At 30.6% G+C, this 24,948-nt stretch overlaps 1 protein-coding gene across 4 annotated transcripts in view; it reads left to right on the top strand.

The window, feature by feature from the left end:
* LOC124357007 (histone acetyltransferase KAT7) overlaps positions 1-24,948 on the top strand; it is a 244,431-nt gene that overhangs the window by 22,621 nt on the left and 196,862 nt on the right. Inside the window, exon 8 of one of the 4 annotated variants that reach the window (XM_046808377.1) lies at positions 19,954-23,202. The exons of the other annotated variants lie outside the window; for them this stretch is intronic. Coding sequence (XP_046664333.1) covers positions 19,954-20,028 — 75 coding nt within the window. The 3' untranslated portion in view covers positions 20,029-23,202. Of the gene's footprint in view, positions 1-19,953; positions 23,203-24,948 lie in introns of those variants that run through there. 4 annotated transcript variants of the gene reach the window in all.

Here is a 24,948-nt window from a genome sequence, read left to right as displayed (position 1 = left end):
TGTATATCCTTTTTAAAAACAACATTTGTCAAAATGTTAAAGGATTGTCCACAAGATGTCTTTATTATTTCTTTACTATAAGCCTTTACATTTTTGTTTTCCATATATGAATAATATATATATATGCATACGTCTTAACAAATAGCAGAGAATTACATATATACATCTGTGGGAAAAATCCTATTTCCTTCACATCTGTGGGGTTGCAAATTTTAATGTTTAGCTCACAGAATGACACTGTAAGCCATCTTGCATGGGAGTTAATCTATTCAATATCCTGCCCAAAGATAAACTTTCATAAAGGGGAAGTGACATAAAAAGATAGCTAAAAAGATGGCTCCTAAAGCACCCCTTTCACTCAAGTGATAAATTTTTATGCTGGATTTAGGAGCTGTCCGCTTATTATGTCATTACACAATTAGCTTTTTTACTTTACTTTTTTAAACTAAAATTGGACTTTTCAGACCCCTCTTGTAACAATAACACAGATCCCCTCTCTACCACCAAAAGTTATGTAACTCTGCCACCAACATCCTCCTCCCAATGTATATTATTCTAAAATTGTAATATAATAAATACAATTTCATACTTCAAAGTAAACATGATTTATTAACATAAAACGAGCATTCCACAGCTGTACAGCATCGTTTTGAACTGTTTGCTTCAAACATCTAGGGATGTGCAGTTTTGTAGTTCAAAACAGTTTTATCCTGTCTACTGTTTTAGATCTAAATGCAACCGCAACATAACAAGACAATCTCTTCGCCATTGGCACGGCACTCATTGTACTGTAACACTCGACTGTAATGCACATGCATAACGGACACATGGTTTGACGTCTACTTGCTTGTCGCGCCAATCATCACTCGCCTGTCTGTACGTGTCACCAGACATAAAGCACTACACTTCCTGTCTCCTACCATGACGGGTCGCCTAGTAACTCTTTTTTATTAACTTGCATATTTGGATTTATGATAGAGACAACGTTTTCTTGTAGTGATTCACAAAGTTTTATCTTTCTGTCAATATTTGGCTCACACGTCAAAAACTCCTAGTTGATCAATACGCTTAATACAAACAGATTTAAACAACCTGATTTACCATTTAAAGACACCATTTATACGGAGGATTTGGACTTCATTCCATTACCTTTCTTACAGGGAGGAGGATATAATAATGACGGTTTTAAGAATATGGCATTCCTCAAGGCTCTGTTCTCAGTCCACTTTTGTTTCTGGCAGCAATCAATAACTAACCTCTCTGTCAATTCCAAAGCAATATTATATGTAGACAACACAGCAATTTTAAGTTGTAGATATGACCTAAGTAAATTTAAACAAATTCCAATTGAATCCATCCTACAAGCATCATTGTGGTTTCATTCCAATGGATTTTTATTGAATGAAGATAAGACATAGCACATAATTTTTAGCCTGAGACCAATAAATTACATTATTTACTTCAATATTGAGTTTTTGTGAAGTTTTAGGTATTTGTGTGGATGATCATTTGACATCGGAACCACACATTGATTACCTATCGGCCTCCAGAATTGTTTATATTCTAAGGCAGACTCACTTGTTGCATGCACACTAATTATCTCAGGACTGCCTATTTTAAAATTTTTACTCTACAAAAGAAAACCATTTGAATTATAGAATGTTGTGATAGAGCTCGTATACATTACATATACATCGTATACATTAGCTCACTGTAGACGAATTTGTATTGGCAAGAAAATTCAAACCATATTTACCTTTTATATATTTGATATTATACGCTATATTCTTAAACATTCTGAACCTCTGAAGACATATATATAACACTAAAAAAAAAACAAAAAATGTATCCTTAGACATTTATATACTGAATATAAATATTAATAGTCATACAGTAATCACTTTGAAGGACTACAACTTTTCTTATCTCTAAATTTAGTTATAAATAATTTAAACAAAAATTTTATTCCTGGCTTTTAGTCAATCCATTTTATTCTTTAAAATGAGTTTTGGACTATAAAATGGTTAGTTTCTAGATAATAACTATTTAATGTAACGATTAGATTATAAATGTTTAAGTCTATTATATAATACTGTTATTGTAATTTTTGAGGCTCTGATGTACTTGTTATTATTTATTTATATACCTGTTTTAATTTGTTATACTCCTTTTATTTATTTTTATATTTTAAACATGATTTGTGTTGATGCTTGTTTAAGCTCTATGGCAATAAACATATCCTCATTGGTTTTCTTTAAAATCTAAAGGGGGAAATAGGCAATTTTGTGAGTGAATTCAACAATTAATTGTGAGATTTAATAGTTACATGATGCAGCATCAAAACCACCACTCTCCTCCATATAGGTGCATAATGCTGCTGAAAACATCCCTCCACCCTTGGGACGTTACGTAATTTATCCCTTAATAGGACTTCAGAATAATTCATTACTGTGCTATAAATGCTATAAATGTCAGTGCTATTGTAACTATTATTTTAAAGTTTAAAATTGATCATGTTTTTTGCTTTAATCTAGGATGCTATAGTGATTTATAGGATCACTATTGTGATTCTTAATAAATGTGCAAATAAAGAATATTTATTATTGATCATAGTAATGTATAAAGAAATGATCAACAATGTGATTTCTTTATATAAACATTTAAGTGTGATGACTGTATTAGTTTTGGAATTTTGCAGAAATCATTGTTATATATTTTTACATCTACATTAAGGGGTACAATATGCTCATTTATGCAAATCTTTACCCACTGAGCATTTTATTACAAAGGTTTTGTGGCTGGAAAAAGAGCAAAAACATACATAAAAAAAAACGGGTTAAAAGGTGTTTCTGTAGTCATTTGTATGATTCAATTATGTGCTGATACGTTCAGCAAGATTCATAAATAAATTATTAGTTTTAAATGTTATTAAAGTTACATTTTTTAGCTGCATATTTTTGTAAATATATTCAGTTATATACACAAAAGTAATCTTTTATCACCTAATATGTGTAAATTGAGTTTTAAAAACAATAATGTTACGTGATATCAGTACCTTTTTTTAAATAATAAAAATATTTGTTCTTGTTGGATATTTTACATACTTTTATGTTATTGCTCAGAATGAAATATAGAATCTGGTAGCAGTGAAATAGGATTCATAATTCACACTTGGACAATGATCAAATTATCAATATACTTTAAATAAATTATCACCTAATAATTTATAAGTTTTACTAAGCATTTCCATACAGCTGGAGTACAAGATGTTTGAAAAGTTTTTATTGTAACAAAAATTATAAATCTTTGGTATCTGACTGTGGTAAATTGTATTTAGTTTTAATAGTTATGTAGCATCGTAATATTTAAATTAGAGTATTGATATTGTAAAAAAATTGGCATTACAGAACAGTTTTAATTTTTTTTCTAGGATCTTAACTAACAGAGTGGCGTACTAATCTGGTCAACAAACTTAATTGAGGCATTTATAAAATAAAATTTTGTAGCAAGTTTGAACTTGTTTCAGCATTGATATCAATAGAAACTGGTGATAGAAAAGGTCTTATAGGATTTACATGTAATAAATATCTCAACAACCTTTAAGATACTGAAAAATTGCGTATTATAAAATGTTTAGTGAATCTTATATACTTTCCAAAACACTTTCTTTTTTTGGGTTCATAAATAACAGAGTTGTGAATTTCATTAAAGTTTAAATGGCTGCCATATTGAAACGAAATAGCCAACTAACTTAGCCGAGACATGTATAAGATAAATTTAGTATATATATATATATATATATATTTATATATGTATATATATGTGTATATATATGTATGTATATATATATATATATATATATATAAAACCCGGCTTGTGGAAACGATAAGTGTCCCAAGAAAAGTTCAAACAAGTTGGAACTTGCTACAAAATGTTATCTTATACATGTCTCGGCTAAGTTAGTTGTCCATTTCGCCATTTCGTTTCAATATGGCAGCCATTTTTATCATCTCTCTGACTTTGTGCAAATTTAACCCTCATAGTTAAATATAGCTCTTTGTAGAATATGATTTAGAAACATTAAAATAACTGGGCTTTACTTAAAGTTTTGTTTAAAACCGGGTGAGGTCATTATATACCTAATTATGTTGGATACAATAAAATTAAATGTAATAATTTGTTTGTGCATGCCACTGTTGTAAAATTTGTTATATTAATATATTTCACAGTATATATCTCATGCTTAGCAAAAATAATATGGGTCTGCCATACGATTGCTTTTGCAGCCAAATTACAGGCTTATGTAATAAAATGAAGTGGGCTTACTGTAAAATTTTTCATACATGTCTAGTATTTATTTCCGACATTCTATCTCAAAACAGTATAAAAAAGAACTCCCTCTTTTTAAACTGATGTGCTGTAACTATTTTAAAATTATGTTAAGTGATAATTAGGGACATTAAGCAGATTTTTTAGGAATTTGATTCAATATTTACCTATTGTTATATTTAATTACTGTGTTAATTGCAAAAAATATAATACATGAGATAGACTGTTGGAAATAAATACTAGACATTTATAAAAAAAAATGTTACAATAAGCCCACTTCATTTTATTACACAAGCCTGTAACTTGGCTGCAAAATTAACTGTATGGCAGACCTATATTATTTTCGCTAAGCATACAAATTTACTACTGTGAAATATATTTATACTACTAAACCACATTTAATTAATTACGATACAACAAATTAGAATTTATAAAAACATTATATAAACAAGTTATGAAAGCTGGGTCTAAAAATGGGGCTCCATGGAGATTTCAATATCATCCTATTTAATTTTTATTACATTTGTATTTTTGTTTATAAGCAATACTCAATGAGTAGTAGTGTTTTATTTCTATAGTGCTAAACTCAAAGTCTTTATTGCAACAAAAACAAGTTGGTAACTCTTACAGTTGACTTCAAATTGCCACAAGGCATTACAAAACAAATAATAGTAAATACTACTTATGTCTTTACTGATACATCTGTACTAAAAGTTAAAATAGAATCCAAGTAATAAAATCCATTCTTCACAGGAAATTAAAACTGACAACTAACAAATGGTAACACAGATAAAGCGAAGTACAACAATTAAAGTTAGTCAATATTTGAAGGACAAAACTAATTAAGACTTAAAATCCCATTTAAGGTAATGTATAATGATAGTAAAAAGTAAAAAAAATAAAAGTAAAAATCCATTATATACAAAAAATTCAAAATAGTTAAACATTAATATCACAGGTAAGACAAGGTCATAAATTAAAGCTAATTTCAATGTTTGAAAGATCTAAAAACTCATTTTTTAAATAAATTTCTATAGTAAACTGTGGTCAACACAGTCACAAATCATTTGGTAATGTGACCTTAAAAAATAAAAACCAATTGATTCAAACTCTATACCTTTTTTTTAGCTTGATAAGCAAAGTATTTAGAAATGAACCAAACATAAGGCTTTCTCCATATTATGATTGTACCAATAATTATGTAATGTTAGTCAAAAATACGTCCTTTACTGCTGTACTTCTACTAAAATTATTTATACAGTGTTGTTTTCTTTTAATAAAGTAAAAGTTTGATTTATTTATTATTACTTTACGTATGCTTAATAAGTAATTATTTAACATTTCTTTAAAATTAAGATAATGTCTGTAATTAAAACAAATGATGATTGAAAGGATAATTGGGTTTCATACATTTGCCATCGTTATGTGTGACATTTTGAGGATTGAAATCTTTTTCAGGTGAGAAGACAATCAATACATGTACATGTACTTAAGAGTTTTTTTTTTCTCCTATGACAAGAAGCTTATAAATTGCATCTAGTCTTATAAGGACCTTTGCACTGCATCCAGAGTGACAGGATATTCTGGATGGGTAAGGTTGGGGGTAGGGGCCGCCTCTTATCGAGATCCATAAGGAAGAATTTAGGGCACTAATCTCAAAGTCATGTTCTCCCAGAAGAAGAGGAGGCCAGCTCTGAACCAGCCTCTCCAGTCAAAATAGGCAGGGGGTGGCATACCCGTGTTGAGGCTAGCAAGAACCTCTGAGGTAAGGGAACGAACCCTACCAACTCCAACAGTCATCTCCCGTAGTAGACTAGACCTATCGAATTGCCCTTGCACCCCAGAATCTCGACATTTGCGGTTAGTGATGTGCCCCTCCTGAACATCCATAGGGTTGCCCAGATTTAAGTGACACATCGGTTTTTGCTCTGCCCAGTGTTAGGTTCAACTGGAAGGTATAAACCAGCCAGAAGTGATCCCTGTTGGGTATATTTAAGAGTTACAACATATGGTAATGGACTGCCAAGAAAAAGAAAGAAAAGAAATTTAACATTCCTGAAAACTTCTTGGAGGCCAGATAGGAACAAATAAAAACGGGTATTGTTATCAAAATCTTTTTGATTTCTTAGTTAGTTATTTTTTCAGTATTTGTACCCAAAGTGTCCTAAGTCAACCAGAGGTTGATTTAGCGGTTTGTCTACTAATTTTATGTATGAAGCCCCAATAAGTTTGCATTTAAAGAAATATTCCTCTGGTGTATTATATTGGATTCCTCCCATTTCATGTGATGATTTTCAGATTAGTGATGTTAAGCAATTTTACACTTTTCCACTCTCCTTTTTTATTTTCTTTATGATCTTTAATTCTTTCATTAAATCGTCTTTGTTTTGCCTATGTTTTCCGTATTACAAGAACATGTTATACTGTAAACAGAGTTTTTACTGACAGTCATAAATACAAAAGAAACAATAGAAAAAACCATGATACAGACAATGAAAACAAAGAAAGGTTAAAAAAAGAAAAAAAGAGCTGGTGTGACATGTTTTTGTGCTGTTGACTTGTATCCTGTCCAGTGACAATATTTTCAGGTTTGTTTCTTTTAATTTCTTTTCTTTTTTGTTTTTCTTCCTTTTTTTATTGGCAGTCCATTAACACATGTTGTCACTTTCAATTACATGTATATGTACTAATTGTCTTATCACCTTACGAAGAGTATAGATTTAAATACTGAAAACATTGTATTATACTTTTTGGTAACTTATAACATTGGAAAATGTCAGAAATACTATTATTCTGTCCAACCGTCCATCATCAATAATAAACTTTAAACATGGAGATTATTAATATTATAGTCACATAAAAACATAACAAATTAATTAAGAAATACTTTAACTCATACCCATCATCAATCAAGTTATTTATTTATATTGCATAGATAGCACCCTATGACGGGTTTATTATATTTATTATTATGTTATTAGAAGGAAATAAGGCAATAATAAATTAAAGAGTGATTCAATAGAGATTCACTTAAGTATTATGGCCACTGCAGTAGTCAAGTGAGTGTTGTGCTGTCAGCAGTTGGGTTTACAATGTCAGCCCAGACTGTGAGGGGAGGGGCAGAGGGGATGTTGCGGCAGGTCAGGACAAGTCAATGCCCCCAGTTTTGGGGTAGGCCGAGTCTAGTCAGAATCGATCCCTCCCCTCACAGTCTGGTCGTTGGTAAATTAATAAACTCCTCCTTCCCCTCCCCCTCCAACACCCCCTCTTCTAGGTCAGTTGCTCAGTAACATCAGTACCTGTAATATTTTGAAAAGGGGAGGAGAGATATATTGGTCATCTTTATCTTGATTTTACATTATATTCTAAATGGGAAATCCAGAGAAGGTATTGAATTTTTCATAGAAAGTTTACAACCTAAAACTACTAAAAAAGTACTAGTAAAAGTTTATAAACACATTTATCTACCAAATATTCATTTTCCAAAAAAATGTGTTTATAAAAGAGGTCTTTATTTGCATTCTATACTAAAGCCATTGATTCATGTTTGTGCAAAATCTAGTATAATTAGTTCAATATTAGTTTTTTTACAACTTTAATTTGTGTACATGTTTTTTTAATAAATGGTTTATGTCCCTACACGAGATGTCCTCATTTTGTTCTTGGTGAAGCTTACTATGCTATGTAACACATTACCTGACCTACTTCTACCTCATAATATATTACTATATTATGTGAGAATATAGGGAAATGTAATATTAATGAATTCAAAGATATTTTCACTTGATTCGATAAGCATTTTAGAGTATTGAGAAAATTGTGGCTTTATAAAATCATTGTATTATCCTCTAAAAAACTGTGAATAAAAACACATTTATTTTCTTTACATATTGAAAACAGTTATGAGATTAGTTTCTTCAGTCTAAAAAGAAAAAGGAGAATTAAACAAAACTTTTTTTGTAATAAGCAATAATACTTGCATTTTAGAACATTTGATAATCAACAATATTTGGAAATATAACTGGTAATGCTGTAGTTTGCACAGAGGCAGGAGTTTGGCAAATGCTGATAAGAGAGGTGGCGGTTGTGACATGTTTTGTCACGCTGGACAAACAAACGTTACTTGCAGATTACTGCTGTGCTGCCTCTCTACCCACAGTTCCTCTCTTCACATTTGAACTTACATACACAAACACATAATGGAGGGGTCTATAGAATGATATCTAAAACCCCTGTTAAATATAAACAAAATTATTTTATGTCAGTAGATACGGTAATATAACAAAATAAATGCGTGATTATTAACTATGATAAATTATATTTACCAGTTTTAAATCAATCGTCCCAAAATTATTCTGCAAGTTTTATGGCTATTGTTTTTTTGTTGAAAGTTTAAATAAAATATTCCTTTCAATTTAGTCAGAAGAATTTCACATGTGGCTATCATCTTGCAATGTCAAACTTAAAACACATAATTAGTTTGTATGGTTTATTTGTACAGTATAATCACTCTAAAGGTTTGTATGTTATTATACTCATAACATTTTCCCTATATTTAGATACTCCATTGTCTTGAAACCTTATTTCAAAAATCGTTAAAAATTTGTTTGTAAAAGTGTTGACTTATTTTAGCTGAAGTAATATAGAAGTGATGTTATTATACTTCTAAAACTTTTGTACGGCCATTATCTCAAAACCTTGTGAAATATAAAAATCCGTGTTAAAAAAATTATTGAAAATGTCTTGACCATTCTAAACTCTTTTTTTAAATTTATAATACATAACATCTGACATAACCATTCCTTTTCTACATTTTTAAATGGCTACCATCTCTTAAAGCCCTGAGAGATTTAAAAAATCAGTAAAAATAAAAGATGCTTGGCAATTAAAAATTCTATTTCTAAAAAATAAAGATGTTTCAAATTTCTCAATATTTATAAGAAATTGTCAGTTTGGTTCATGTTAAGAAATAGTGTAGTTAAATGTTTGCACAAGTGTGAATAGCCGCCATTTTTATATTTGTATTAGTTTTTTTTTTTTACTGGTTGACAAACACATTCAAGTTATGTGTGCTAATACTGTATCCAGTCAATGTTTAGTCTGGATCTATAAAAAGTTATTCCAGTTACCGTGTTCACAAGTTCACTTATACATACAACTATGTAGATGCATTTAAGATTATGGTGGTTGGGATTTTGACGGCCATAATCAAAGAAAATTTTAAAAAAAATTCGTCATGAGGATGATGCAGTGAGCAGATTTTTATAAAACATATCTAAAACTCATATTTATTTAATAAACATAAAAATCAATACAAACAAAACCTTGAATGTTATTATCCTAGTAGAGTGTTCTATTATAATGGAAATTATTATTTTGTACTCAACTTGAAAGTTTTTGGGGATACAATTGTACTTCTATGTTCAATTCACTTTGCCTCTGTTGCATACATCAGAAACACAGTTTTGGGATTGGTAACAAAATATAACATGTTCAAAAAAAAGGGCATTGAAATAATTCAATTTTGAAAACCTAAAGTGTACTTAATGACTTTATTGTAGAAACAATACAAGTGATAAAAAAGGAAAAATATGTGAGACGGATAAGTAAAATACTGGATAAGGAACATATTTATATTATTTGTTTGAGGTATCACCTGGCTTTCACATATTGCTGGCAATTTCATAAAAGACTGCAGATGGCACGAATAACTCAAATTGTCAAATTGTTGCAGCCCAAAATTACCCCAATCTACATGTCTGAGCAGCTGCCCTGCATCCTTGCTCCCCTAGCTCTTTATCTTAGTCTTGTCTTGAAAGTTAAATAAGGTTAAATTTATTGCTGTCAAACTTCTGTGAAGTTTACTGTCTCGATATTTTAAGTTGATCTTAAGTCATGTTAAATATGAGCTAGCTGAATTTTTTTGTGAAATCCAAGAATACTGTAAATTTGTTTAGATAAGTTTGTAGTTAAGTTAGTAAATATACTTTTAGATTGTAAAAGACTTATTTCCTTACATTAATTTTTATCTATATATTTGACACACGAAATGAGGGTAAACTGCTCTGCTGTACAGGGGCTTGAACAGAAATGCAAACTTAAATAATGAGGTGTCCTAAGCTACCCCAGTTCTGACAATAAAAAATTCATACTTGCACACCCCCTTTGCCTGGCTGTATTTTTATATCTGTAAAAAACCCCCATTATTTCCTCATGTCCCACATCGATGCACTAGATTCACAAGCTCAAGAGCTCTAACAAGAGTATCATGCTTACTTACTTAACTCTTAAGTAAACAGAGATAATCGTTAAAAGTCTGTATGATCACACAGTGTGTACCCCATCTCCACACCTCATCTCAACCTGCTGCAATATACTAGGAATCTCTTGGCCTCTAATAGTAAAAACAACTGGTCACCTGATCGCAAAATGTCTGCAAGTATCCCTGAAGTCGATGAAGGTAATTTGAAAATTCACTACCACTGGAGAATATCTTACTCGCTGCAACAGTTCGTGAATAGAGGAGTTATAGAAACCCTTTCTTGGTTGGTGAAATGTTCCTAGAGAATAATAGGTTGTGCTCAGATGTAACTATGTCTGCAAACAAGTTTTAGGATGAGAGGTTGTGTTAGAAAAACAGTAGCTGTGTTGAAGAATTCAGGTCTCTGAAATAAATATCTTTATGGCCGGCCATTGTTAAAAATAATTGTAGAAAAACTTTACTGTACATTTTTATAATTCTGCTTAATGCAATCACCCTCATGATAGGATTTTAAATAAATGTTTTATATCTTCTCTGGCATTTATGCAAAATCGTTATGATGGCTCTTTCACTATAAAAATCAAAAGTAAAGGATTATTTATAAAATAATGTAATAATTATATTATCAGCTATTAACTATAGTAGAGAAAAACTTATAAGTTTTTTAATTCTCAGATCATTTTCAACTTTCGTTCTTACATGGTTTTAATTTCTTGCAAGGCTTATGACAGTTATACAAAGTTTTGAATAGTATTCAATACTAATAGGATTCAAACATGATCATGTATTTGTTTTTGTGTTTAGACTTAACCTAACACGATTGTATTGAATAGCCCTAAATAGATTTGCAAGCCATGTCTGGCCAAGTTTGGTATAGTGGCTCATTATGTGCATTTGTAATTTTTTATGTTATTTCAAAATGTACATCATTAAATTGATAATTTAAATAGTGGGCTTTTAAGTTTATAACACTTTATTATCCATGTGTTAAAAATAGCATTTATTTATGGAAACCACTTATGTGGGTATAACTATTTAGATCTGTTAGCTTTCAAGATTTCGAAACTTCCAAACAAAATAACATGTCAGGCATTAAATAGCTATAAATGTTGTACAAAAATAACCATTAAAACAGTTAATGCATCAATTTAGTATTTTTTGACTATACATGAAATCTACCTCTCACTGATTTGTGTCCTGACTCTGCATAAGTCACGTTTGGAAAATAGTTTGTTGTGCATCGTCTTAGAAACCATGCTTAAATAATTTCTGGAAACATCAGCAAAAAATTACTTTGATAAATTACACACAGTAGAAACTTTTTCCATATAAGGAAATCATGAAATTGTTTTATAAACATTGAAATATTAGTTTTTTAAAGTTTAAAAACCAGTTTTAAGGTTTAAATTCGTAATAAAATATACACAAAATATAATTTGAATAAGTATTGATAAACTAAACAATTATTTCAATACAATTCAATGCACAACCTATGATTATGACTTTCAATGTATTAAGCAGATTAACTAAGTGTGAATGTAGTAATTTAATTATAAAACAATCAGAACTAAAATTACTGTATGATATAACAGTAAACTTTTTAATTTAATAGAATATCATACACTTTGTGCACGGCTTTATGATGAGCCTATCTGATTGGGTCGCTCCTCTCCCTTGCAGTGACCCTTACTGACCTGATGTAGTTACACAGACATGCTGATGTGATTGGCCCATTCACACTGAGATATCATAGACTTTGTGCTCGGCTGTATAATGAGCCTGTCTGATTGGGTCGCTCCTCTCCCTTGAACTGACCCCTGACCTAATGTAGTTACACAGACATGCTGAAGTGATTGCCCCATTCACACTGAGATATCATAGACTTTGTGCTCGGCTGTATGATGAGCCTGTCTGATTCGACCACTCCTCTCCCTTGCAGTGACCCTTACTGACCCGATGTAGTTACACAGACATGCTGATGTGATTGCCCCATTCACACTGAGATATCATACACTTTGTGCTCTACTGTACGATAAGCCTGTCTGATTGGTCGCTCTTCTCCCTTGCAGTGATCCTTACTGACCCGATGTAGTTACATAGACATACTGATGTGATTGGCCCGTTCACACAGCGAGATACTACACACTTTGTGATGTACTGTACGATAAGCCTGTCTGATAGGGTCACTTCTCTCCCTTGCAGTGACCCTTACTGACCCGATGTAGTTACATAGACATACTGATGTGATTGGCCCATTCACACAGCGAGATATTACACACTTTGTGATCTACTGTATGATAAGCCTGGCTGATTGGATCACTCCTCTCCCTTGCAGTGACTCTTACTGACCCGATGTAGTTACATAGACATACTGATGTGATTGGCCCATTCACACTGAGATATCATAGACTTTGTGCTCGGCTGTATAATGAGCCTGTCTGATTGGGTCGCTCCTCTCCCTTGAACTGACCCCTGACCTAATGTAGTTACACAGACATGCTGAAGTGATTGCCCCATTCACACTGAGATATCATAGACTTTGTGCTTGGCTGTATGATGAGCCTGTCTGATTCGACCACTCCTCTCCTTTGCAGTGACCCTTACTGACCCGATGTAGTTACACAGACATGCTGATGTGATTGCCCCATTCACACTGAGATGTCATACACTTTGTGCTCTACTGTACGATAAGCCTGTCTGATTGGTCGCTCTTCTCCCTTGCAGTGATCCTTACTGACCCGATGTAGTTACATAGACATACTGATGTGATTGGCCCGTTCACACAGCGAGATACTACACACTTTGTGATGTACTGTACGATAAGCCTGTCTGATAGGGTCACTTCTCTCCCTTGCAGTGACCCTTACTGACCCGATGTAGTTACATAGACATACTGATGTGATTGGCCCATTCACACAGCGAGATATTACACACTTTGTGCTCTACTGTACGATAAGCCTGTCTGATTGGGCCGCTTCCCTCCCCTCGCTCTCAACGGTAATCTCGTGTAAACCTCTTGAACAGACTAGAGCTTACCAGGTCTGTGTTATTAACAGTTTAATATCCTCCTGGTCGAGATTGTCTGAGCATTAAGGAAATTGTAAGTGGGTAATAATATCAGATTATTTTTACTTTCTACCCTTGGCTTTGTTTAAGAGAAACAAATCTAATGGTCAAGAAATAAATAAAAGTTAGTTTTCACTGACCATATGGGTTTTAGATTTTCTTTCTCTCCATAATTAAAACAGTGGTTTTGGAAAAATTTACATGTGTTTAAAGAATTGGATGTGATATTTTTTCATTTTTATAATTATATTTAGTTTCATGTTTTTTAACAAAAAGTGACCATTTTAAGAAGACTTATTATAATGATATTGATTTGAACATAATTATTTATAATTTAACCTGTTGGCACAAACTCCACTCATTCACACAAAACAACACCAGCAACTGGCACATCACTCTTACAACTATTATCGAAGCTGAAATTTTGGTTCTATATAAAATGTAGCAGAGAACATATGGATGGTGTGATTTTTAAGGAAATTCGTCATGCAAGACACTGATTTTTAAGTATCTCTTAACTAATACCTTTAAATATATATATATATATATATATATATATATATATATATGTATATACAATTTTCAATAAACATTGAATCGTACTATTATACTAATTTTATATATCTTTTTGAAAGGCTTAACTTCAAAACACCAATGTATACATATACAAAACTTTAGTTGGAACCTTTTAGAACCAGATGACGTTTCAACCTAGACCTTTCAAAACTCTGTTAATGTGGTAAAGGTGTTATATATGGTTTAAAGGAAGAATGTTTGTCTTTTTTGTTGCTATCTTTGCACACCATACTACTTCACTGAATTCTCCTATGGATGTTAATATTGACATAAATAATCAAATGTTCATAATAAAATAATTATCTTCCAATAACCAGTATCCAAGTGTTATGTCTGTAATACTCACAACATGCTTTAGTTAAAAGGAAGAATAGCAATTTCTTATACAAGTATAAATAGCGATTATATTATTTAATGTCTTTAAGTAATTCTCAGAATAAATCATATTTCATGATGGCTGCAAACAATTGTACAGAAATCTATCTAAATATCATTTCAGATATTGTAAGAAGTTAACAGCTTTGTTTTTATATTGCTATAGCATCTATATAGCTTAAACTTAAATTAGTGTATAATTCTGAAAGTTTCATGACTAAAAATATAGTCATATTAATAGTCATAGAACAAACAGTATACTGCACTCAAAATAAGTAAAAAAAATAAGTCAAAATAAGTATAAATGTCATAAAAAGTATATATGGAAACATCTAAACATCTTGCTTAGTTTACCATGTCTGTTTGTCTGTTTCTGTTTTTAGGGTAAAAATTATATCTTTAAAGTTAATAAAGGTATAAAGTTCATACTTTTCAAACTGTTTAGTTTAAGACGTTTAAAAAAATTTCAGAAAAATATACCAAGTTTCAAAATGGCAGCCATACAGAAGTTTCAAACTGTAATAACTAAAAACGGAAGAGTTTCTGAAAAATTAACAAGGATAATGAAATATGGGTTACTTTCATGTAAACATTTTGATACAAAATTGACAAATAAAAACAGAATAATAACAGTTTTATTTTATTGAAAGTGCCATTCCTCGTTTAAAATACAACAATTGAGTTATTTATATTGTTTAGTCAGCTGATTTTTTATTGATTAACAACTGAAATTACTCACACATTTTTGTAATTTTTAATAACTGTTATTCAGTATTCTTGCAGTAACTGTTGTATTTTTGAATTAATCTATAAATTGTATTTTATTTATTTATGAATTATAACTAAATACCAATATTGTTGTTAACCATACAACATTTAGTTTACACAATTATATTATTATTTTTTTACTTTCAATGAGTTGATTGTTACATGTAAATACAGCTCAGCTGTATATTTTGCTTATTGTTACCAATTTGAATTATGTTACACATTTTATTAACAGTAAGAAAAATATACAATAATGAAATTATGTAAATTAACGTTTTATGTTATAAATTGTATTTGGCATAGACATATAAATATGGTGATCTCTCTAAATCTTAAAATAATTGGTCTTAATTAGACTAAAAATTTTGCAAAGTTTGAAATTTATACCTTTCTTTACTTTAATGATGTACATTTTTCTTATAAAACATAGACAGACAGTGAATTAAGTAAGATAGGACATTATATACATTTGTTACTTATTATGGCATGAAAAAACAAATTGTGGAATTTGATTGTTAGTAATTGTTGGACATCATAGAATAAAGAAGTTATGCTGCACACTTTCAAAATATTTACATTTAGTGTACACACACACACACACACACACACACACACACACACACACACACACACACACACACACACACACGCACGCGCGCGCACACACACACACACACACATATACACACTGTATATATAATACCAAGAATCAAGAATGTTTATTCCCACAATCATCCCACAAACATATTGTAATGACAAAGTCCTTATAGCAGAAGGGTTTTATTTATATATACAATATAACACCAACAGTATAAAAATGTATATAAATACTACATATATATATATATATATATGGTAAATAGTACAAGTTAAAGACAAAGTTTAAAAGAATAAATTATCTACATTACACATAAGCATTTTGTTAACATTATAAAAAGCTTTTTGTTTCGGCCATTTAAGCAGAAAATTTTTTATTTTTTTACAAGACACTTCTGTACATACCTACATACATAATAATATAATAAAAACAAGTTTTAGGATGGACAGTTTTTTATTTTACTTTCTTTACTTTAGTGTTATAGACTATTGACAATCTCAAGAAAACTATACAATTAATTACATTTTTTTAAATTATATTTGAAGTAAAATTATTATGTGGTGGTGTTTACTGAGTTTAATAGCCATCTTATTGCATGTAATAAAGTAATATCATAGATTCTCTAGTTCATCAAGTTTTCCAGCTCGCACCACCTTGCAAAGTTGTTAAAACAATGAAAGTATTGAAATACATATTACATACATACATATTATCGCTATACTATTTTAAGTTAAGAAGTGTTAAATCAAAATCGAAAAATTTCAAAATTTAAATTTTGTTTGTAGTGTGTGGTAGAGAACAACTTATTAATCAACACACCAGCTACTTACCCTATAGTCAATAGTCAAACTACTTTATTCTGTAATATTTACAAGGTAAAAAGAATAGCGTCACTACAATGAAACTAAACTACCCTAAGAATTTTATTTTTGTTATGGATTTATCAAGTTGTATTATAAATATTGTGTACTAGAAAAAAAAAACAGTTAATTCTAAATACACAATTGTTTAATATTCTGTAATTTTTTAACTAGTCATATTTAAGACTTTTTTCACCTACATTTTCTGTGCTCCATGAATTCAGCCTCAGTGTCTAACGTTGGATTGAACCAATACCAAATTACCTAAATCACTGAGGTAAAGGAAGTGGAGAGGGGGGCTAAGAGGCTGGGAGATGGATGTGAGGTGGTGGCCCAATGTATCGGAACAAGTTTTGTTATTTAGTGGCACATTAGGCTAAACTGTGAGGCTTTCTGTTGATTTATTGGATCATTTTGTAGAAATGTGCTTCAAGATCCTTAAAAAGGAGGGTGGAGATTTGTTTGATCGAGTTAGCATTATTTTCACACTCACTCTTTTTTGTGTAATGTGTATACAGATTTATTGTTGTTAATTTGTATTACAATAGAATCTTGTGATATAAATCTTTTAATATTTCTTTAGAAATTTAGTCTTAAAGTCAAAGGAAACTATCCTTTTGATTCTACGTAAGTAAAGATATTTTTAATTTAAGCTGTACACAGTAACAATAAGTCAATGTGTTTTATTTATTTATTATTAATACAATTAGTGGTGGTTGGTAAAACAATTTATAAAAAAAGACTAAATTTTTCTATTAAATGTTGTGCTTTTTTTGCATTAATGAAATATACTAGCGTTTTTAGAGTAAAACAATTGCAGATTAACAACAATAAATATAAATAGTTTTTCTTCTATAACCCCATTATGTTTTTGGTCATGGTATTGGTTTGCTTTAGTTGCAACCCTTACAGTTGCAGAACCATGGTCAATATTTGAATTTATGAAATTTCTCCTGCTTAATATCATTGGTGTGGTCTGCAGTGGATTCAAGAGTTTTTGCTTAATAATTAAAAAAAATGATTTAAGCTGTATAAGTTTTGAATGAAGTTAGCAATTATAAAGTTCATCAAGTTTTTTAAACACAAAAAAACCAATCAAAATGAATCCAAACAGTTAATTTTAAACACATTACTGTGTAATATATTGTAATTTTGTTATTGGTCATATTGAAGACTTTACCCCAGCTTTGGACTGATGTGGTAGAAAAGCTGAAGTATCAACAGTTTTCATGGATCATGCAAGCTTGATGGTGTTGCAAAGTTGGTCAGATAACATACAACTGATTCACCAGTTGTCTCCTCAACCTTCCTTATTATCCAAGTATTGTGCACCTTTTAATGGCAGTATTAATATTTCATAAAGCTCTTGATGTAAATAAAGGTTTTCCAGTTGTTGCTCTAACAGTATAAAATTAATTACAATCTTTATGTTACAGTTGTAAAATTAATGTGTAATGTTTACTGTTTATTAATATTGTTTGGATCGAGTCAGATATTTATGATTGACATGGAAAATTTTACATTTTAGTCAATATCCGTTTTTGAAATAATTATCAATATCATGTAAAATTCATGTCATTACCATATTGTAATTGTCTGACTTCTGTTCTTGTTTTATTTAAAATTGAAACATTCTTGAAAGTATTGGTGGAATTTATTGAAATAGAGCCAAAATAAATTTGGAAAAATCCATACAGGAATTCGGTATTTCATTGGTATTTACAATTACTGATACAATAAGGAAATATTTATTATTAATTCAATTGAAGAGAAAATAAAAAACCATTAAGAATGATGGTAATTTTTCCTTTTAATTTAATGTATTTTTAAATTGAATGTTTTTGGAATATTCTTATAATTATTTTGAATTTTAGGTAAGTGGAATGCTGTTTTGTTGGAGATTTTGTAAGTAAATCTATTTTTTTAATAATTCCTTTTTACATACTGCATGTTTATAAAGTCTCTTAATATCAGTGAATATTCAGTGTTAATGAATTATCTGATTATCAATTTCATTATATCTCCTTAATTGATTTCCTAAATAATAACTTGCAGGTTTTACTACATAGATACAATTTACTATAAATTTAAATAATTTTGTTTCAAAATATATTCTCAGTGTACAGTAATTATAGAAATAATTAGGGATACCCTTGGTTCAATTGAAAGAAATTATGTTACATTTTTATGAGTTTAAAGGTGTTACAAACTATAATTTCTGTAAAAAACCCTAAATTCAAATCATTTCCATACAACAGTTTCTGTATAATTACAAAATATTTTAAAAGTCAAGTAACCCAATAATATCTAGGGTTTTAATTTTTTCTTATTTATTTCATTTATAAAATGTTTAAATAATGTTTTAGTATGACGTTTTTAGTCTCTTTTCAGAGAACATTATTTTCAGAGATGTAGTAGTACTTAGAAGAAACTTGTGAAATTCTTTTCCAAATATAGTTGGTCATAATAAAATGACGACTTCGCAATGGTTTTTTTTTATATCTTGTAAAAGCCTGCATTAGTGAGAAACAAAGCACAGGTTTATCTCTTTCGTTTTGTTAGAACTCATCTCTAGAATTTCCTCTGAAATTTAACATAATTCACTATAAAAATATTGTCATCAAGAACTAGACAGCATGAAACACTGAGACCCTCTATATTTGAGATGATTATAGGCAAGAGGCCAAGTTCTGTACTACTTGATGCGTTGTGAAGGGGTTCGGACCTCATGAAATTCAACACAGCCATTATGTGCACCCTTCCATGCATGGCAGGATGGCTATAACTGTCCCTGGTAGTCATAGCACTCCTTGGTAGTCATGGGACCGTGCATTTCTGTGTCTTATGCGTAACTACACCGGTGGTCAGGATCATCAGGCATCCGTGCCTGGACAATAATATGTCCTCAAACATTAGTTAAACCAGTGAAGAAACTGTCCATTCCATACTATCCATATAACTATCCATATAAAAACAACTGTGCCCAATTATTTCTTTATACCAGACTCAAAAGTTTGTCTCAAATTTAATCAGTATTGGTCATATTTATTATTTAGAGTCATCTCTCCATGCCCAATCTTGTACTTCACTGCATTTGATCTAGAATCTGTGATCTCCAGCAAGGATGTCTCCGTGAAGAAGATATGTCCTCAGATAACCTGAAGATCAGTTGTAGTTTAGACAAAATCTCTTAAGTTTGCTACTGATTCTGTCTCACTGGATCTCATCAGCATCATGATTGAATGGCAAGATAACTAACTCATGGGAGAAATCTCCATCTCCAACACACTCCATCTCCTCATGAGCTAATGAACTTCAACAGGGAAATCATTGTACATCCTTACCTGTTTGGTGAGATGTCCGTGTTATGATCAGTAATGATAATTGAAAAAATGTCTAATCTAAAGTCAAATCCAATGCCACTGCATCAGGAGCAAAATGTATCAGTATCAAACATACAAAAATCTAGTTTGTATTATTTTTGTACAGATATATGGAATAAAATATTGTAAATTGCCCTTTCCATAAGATGCCTTCTTTGTACTTGGTTGTTAATTTATTTATTTTCATTAATAAATCTAAAACTATTTTACAATGCGCACAATAAGATTGTAACTTATTTGTATGGTTTAGTTCTGAACAGTATAATGACAACAGAAAGTTTCCTTTGATTTGATAACTATAAAACTACAGTTATTTGTTGAGAAAAATGTTCAATAAATTTCCATTGAAAACAGTAAATTATCTGTTATCTAGTGATTTAAAGAACTGCCTGGGGTAAATCCGTTTAAAAATCTTGAAAAGCTGTAGAAAACAAAGAAAACCAACATTGAGTAAACAACACAGGGTCTCTCGTGGGTGGAAACCATTTGGTGTGATTGTGGAGGAACAAGCGAGAGGTGAAGCAATGCAATATAGGCTACAGTTGAGCTGTGCATATTGTCCCATCACACCCTTATTGCGTGACGCGACGCAACACGATGTCATATCCTCGGGAGAGATAAGTCTTTTGTCTGGTTTGTCATTTTAGGCCACCTCGGTCATGTATTGTTGTAAAAAACGTTCCTGTACATTACGAATTGTTCTTTATTTAAAATTATATTCATAAAATCAAATTAATAAATACTCATACGTGTTGATAACAATTCGTGATGAAGAATGATGTCCTTAATATGAAATATTTTCCATGCATAAACTGGAAATGCGATATAAAGTAAAGGATTTGAATGAATAATCTCATTCATATGTTCTCATTCATAATCTCTGAACTCGTACATCATTGCAAAATTTAAAACATGTAAATACTGTCACCATTAAGAGGCTCTTGTTATTCGTTACGCATTATAAACATCAATCAAAACTTTTTAGTGTAACTTTCACTTTAACACACTGAGCTTTGGTTTAATAAAGCAATATCACAACCATTTGAATTGAAGGAATGCGCTCGTTTGCTTGCTAATTAATTAATTTATCCTTTCACTGTCAGTCGAGTGCGTGCAATTAATGCAATTACATTTCTCGTGTTTGTTCTGATGTGGTGAATCTTTTGATGTGTGCTACACCAAAGTTGTAACTATGTAATCTGATTTGTGTTTATATTATATTGTATTAGATAAAAACTAACTGAATATGGTCATTTTTTCTGTATGAGTAGTCCTCTTTAATTTATAAACATGACCATTGCAACATGTTGGCAGGAAAACAATGTTCATAATGCACTTTATATTGTTCATAATATAATGTGTACCGATTTTGTGGGAAAACTGATTCGTTGCACTAGTTTGTCTGCTTGGCCTTGTCACTAGTGCTGTATAACTTGACACCTAGTGCAGCTAATACTGTGTCTCTGGACCTACTGGCTCTCTCCATTTTAGACATTTGGTCTTTGAACGTATGAAAACTAGATCCAATAATGCCAGATACATACTTTAGGCAATGAAAAATAAAGGTACATTCTGATTCACAAATAAAATACCTTTAATTTAATGTCCCATGTGCATGTTTATAATACTTCAATTTGTTCTAAATATTAAACTTATTTTGGCTTAAACTGAGTTTTGTTTTATTATGAAACAATATAGCTTATTAATGAAATATATATTCTGATAAATAATGATAATCCGTTTAATGTAATATCCGTACAAAAGGATGTTTCAAAATAATTATTTACATAAAACCTTGGATGTATTTTGACTATTTTGGACAGTGATGATTATGTCCTTTATTTAAAATTTACTATTGATGAGGGTTGAATTGAAAGGGGAACATATACATTAGGTAAGTTTGGACATTTACCGACGTTACCTGTTGCAAAGGAAAGGACCACATTTCAAGACTTGTAATGACTCTCTTCTTCATGTATAAAAAGACTAAATATACAGGATTCAGGAAGAACAAATCAATATATGGCGATGAAATCGCCAAAGTAAACACAGAACTTAACAGAGAAGGTTGTATGCCAAAATGATTCAAGTGTTCTCCTGATATATGTTTGAAAATGTATGCTCAAAAATAAAGCCTGAAAGTATCCCCCCTCCTGTCACCCACTATGGTACATGCCAATATTTTTTTCCATCAGTCCTTCAACTTGAGGTGTGGCTAACATGTTACATGTAGTGGGCTTATATTGTGCTGTCCATGTTTTGTGATTCTCTACATAGCTCTGTACCTCAGGTACTTGCTTGAATTTTTTTGGCACACAACTTTTTCTGTTGTTGATCTTCTTGAGTTTGGTGGATTCATCGTCATATATTGATTTTTGCTTGCAAACCCTATGTATTGTCTTTTTACCTGAAGAAGAGCGTAGATTCCAATCCTCCAAATGCAATGTTCCATCCTTTGTAACACATGAGAATAATATGTTTAGATATTTTAGAAAATTAAACTTGTATGCTGAATTATTAAGAGAAAGATTTTACTTTTATATTCTACATTGTTTTGAAACGTTTAAGTTTTGTGTTACTTTGTCTTATTATTATTCATCTCTGGTACACACAAAGTTTTATCCATTCAAACTCTTTGTATGTATTTGACTTGTGGAAAAAACGCTATTTTGATATTGAACTCGACTACTATTTGGACATTTAATATTTTCATATTTTCCAAAATGTTTATTTTTTTGGCCACAAGACATAATGTTTTGTTATTATATAACCAACCAAATTGTTCAGTAGCCTATCCTATTGTAGCAAATAAATGTAAAGTTTCCAGTAAATTAAGAGTATCGCCTTTATTTTTCCTTTTTTTCTGTGAACCTCACCTTTTTGTATTCTATTACCAATGCTAAGTTAGAGGGAATTACACCAAAATTGTCTTTTTCCTTTTTTCAATTTATCGCAGAATATGTTAAAGAAATTTTAAACCAGTATAATGGAACATGTTAAACAGCATGCGTATACATTTATTTATCTTTGGAGTAAATGTGCTTGGAAATGAATGCAGTGGTAAATATTAAACCTTTTTCAAACTAAAGGTGTATACGAATACACGTCGAACTTTTGGACCAATTATAGAGATGATATAGACTTCACTATCTGGTGACAGGATGCTTCAGTGTATCCTCTTTGATCACAATACAGTAGTAATTAATTGATGATTTATTTTTAGAACTATGGTATCTCAAGATGTATAAGTTGTACTATAAAAATTTTAAATGTCTACAGATTACTTGGAAGGAAAAGATTATATCAGAAAGTATATGAGAGAGAGAGAGAGAGAGAGAGAGTATCGGTATCAGTTTGTGTAGTTTATTAGTCAGGGGATATATGTACTGAGTACATCCAGTTAATGGGCTGGAAAATAACAGATAAGGCCAGTTAACTGCCTCAGCTGCCAATAAACCATAGAGTCGCAGCACTTTTGTGGAGGCGGTGGTTTGAGGTTATATCTTGTGATAATATATGTGACAAGTCTCTATTAATGGATAAATAATCAAGGTGTTTTAATTTATAAAATTTCAATTTTGTAACATGTGCAGGTAAATAATATGAGGAGGATTTATTTGGACTAGCAAATTATCTCTAACACAACCTGAGAACTATTAGTTTAAAGGCTGTGATGTAGCCGAACTAATTTCGGGGAGGGGAGTATTGAATATCCACGATATTTGAAAATGGCCTCTCCCCCAGAAAGATTAGAAATTTTTGTGTTTGAAGTGCAGTTTCAGTATAAATAAATCATGCAAAGATTTCAAATAAAAATTATAAACTTACTTCTCCTTAACAAACCCTAAAATAGATTGTTTTAAACACCTCTTAAAACATTTGTAAATTAAATCTTTTGTATTTTTAAATTTAAAGTAATAAAATTGGTTTTAATTTAACGTTATACACAGTTATTCCCTTTACCTACAGTATTAATCAAATAAATCTGACTTTAGGCTGTTTAATTTATTTAGTACTACAGAACAAGTCAAAAGGGCCCTAAACTTAAAATACTCATTGAAAAAAGTATTAATTTAAAAATGAATAACTTATTTCACCGTAATTAAACTTTTGTTGGAATTTCTTAAAAACAAAAAATCTAAACTCTCAACACATATTAAAAATTTTGCCAAAAATATTAATTAGACAGCAAGTAAAACCCAATTAGTTCAAATCAGCAAGTAAAACCCAATTAGTTTAAAATAACACAAAGTTAACTTTTCTAGTTTTTTTTTTCAACTTATATTATAAATTAAGGACCAAAGGTTTAGGTTATAATTCAAAAATGATTTTCACAAAATAGGATAAAAAAGAACATAATTGACAAATGAATTATCCCAAAAACTTTACCTAATTAATTTAAGTAAAATAAAAATATTTTGACTTTAAGATATACACTTGTACACATAGCGAGTTAAATGTTTTTGGTCGTCTCCGGGAGCCTTGCTGATGACTACTGATCATGTACACATCGTAAAATAATTTGGCTCTTTATAATAATACAGTTTTTAATTGTTAATGGTATAATTACTTAGGTTACATTAAATCTATTTTTGAATATTGAAGAAGAGCTTTGCACAATGCAAGTGTAATTTTCAAATGTTCCTGAACAACCCTTGAAAGCCTCAGAGCACCAGATCTTCATGTGTACTGTATCCATCTGGTCTGTTGATTCTTCCACCTCTGAGTCCT

This window comes from Homalodisca vitripennis, chromosome 3, assembly GCF_021130785.1.
Source record: "Homalodisca vitripennis isolate AUS2020 chromosome 3, UT_GWSS_2.1, whole genome shotgun sequence".
Taxonomy (NCBI): Eukaryota; Metazoa; Arthropoda; class Insecta; order Hemiptera; family Cicadellidae; genus Homalodisca; species Homalodisca vitripennis.
Note: the sequence above shows the minus strand (reverse complement) of the source record. Positions and strands in the feature narration are given on the sequence as shown.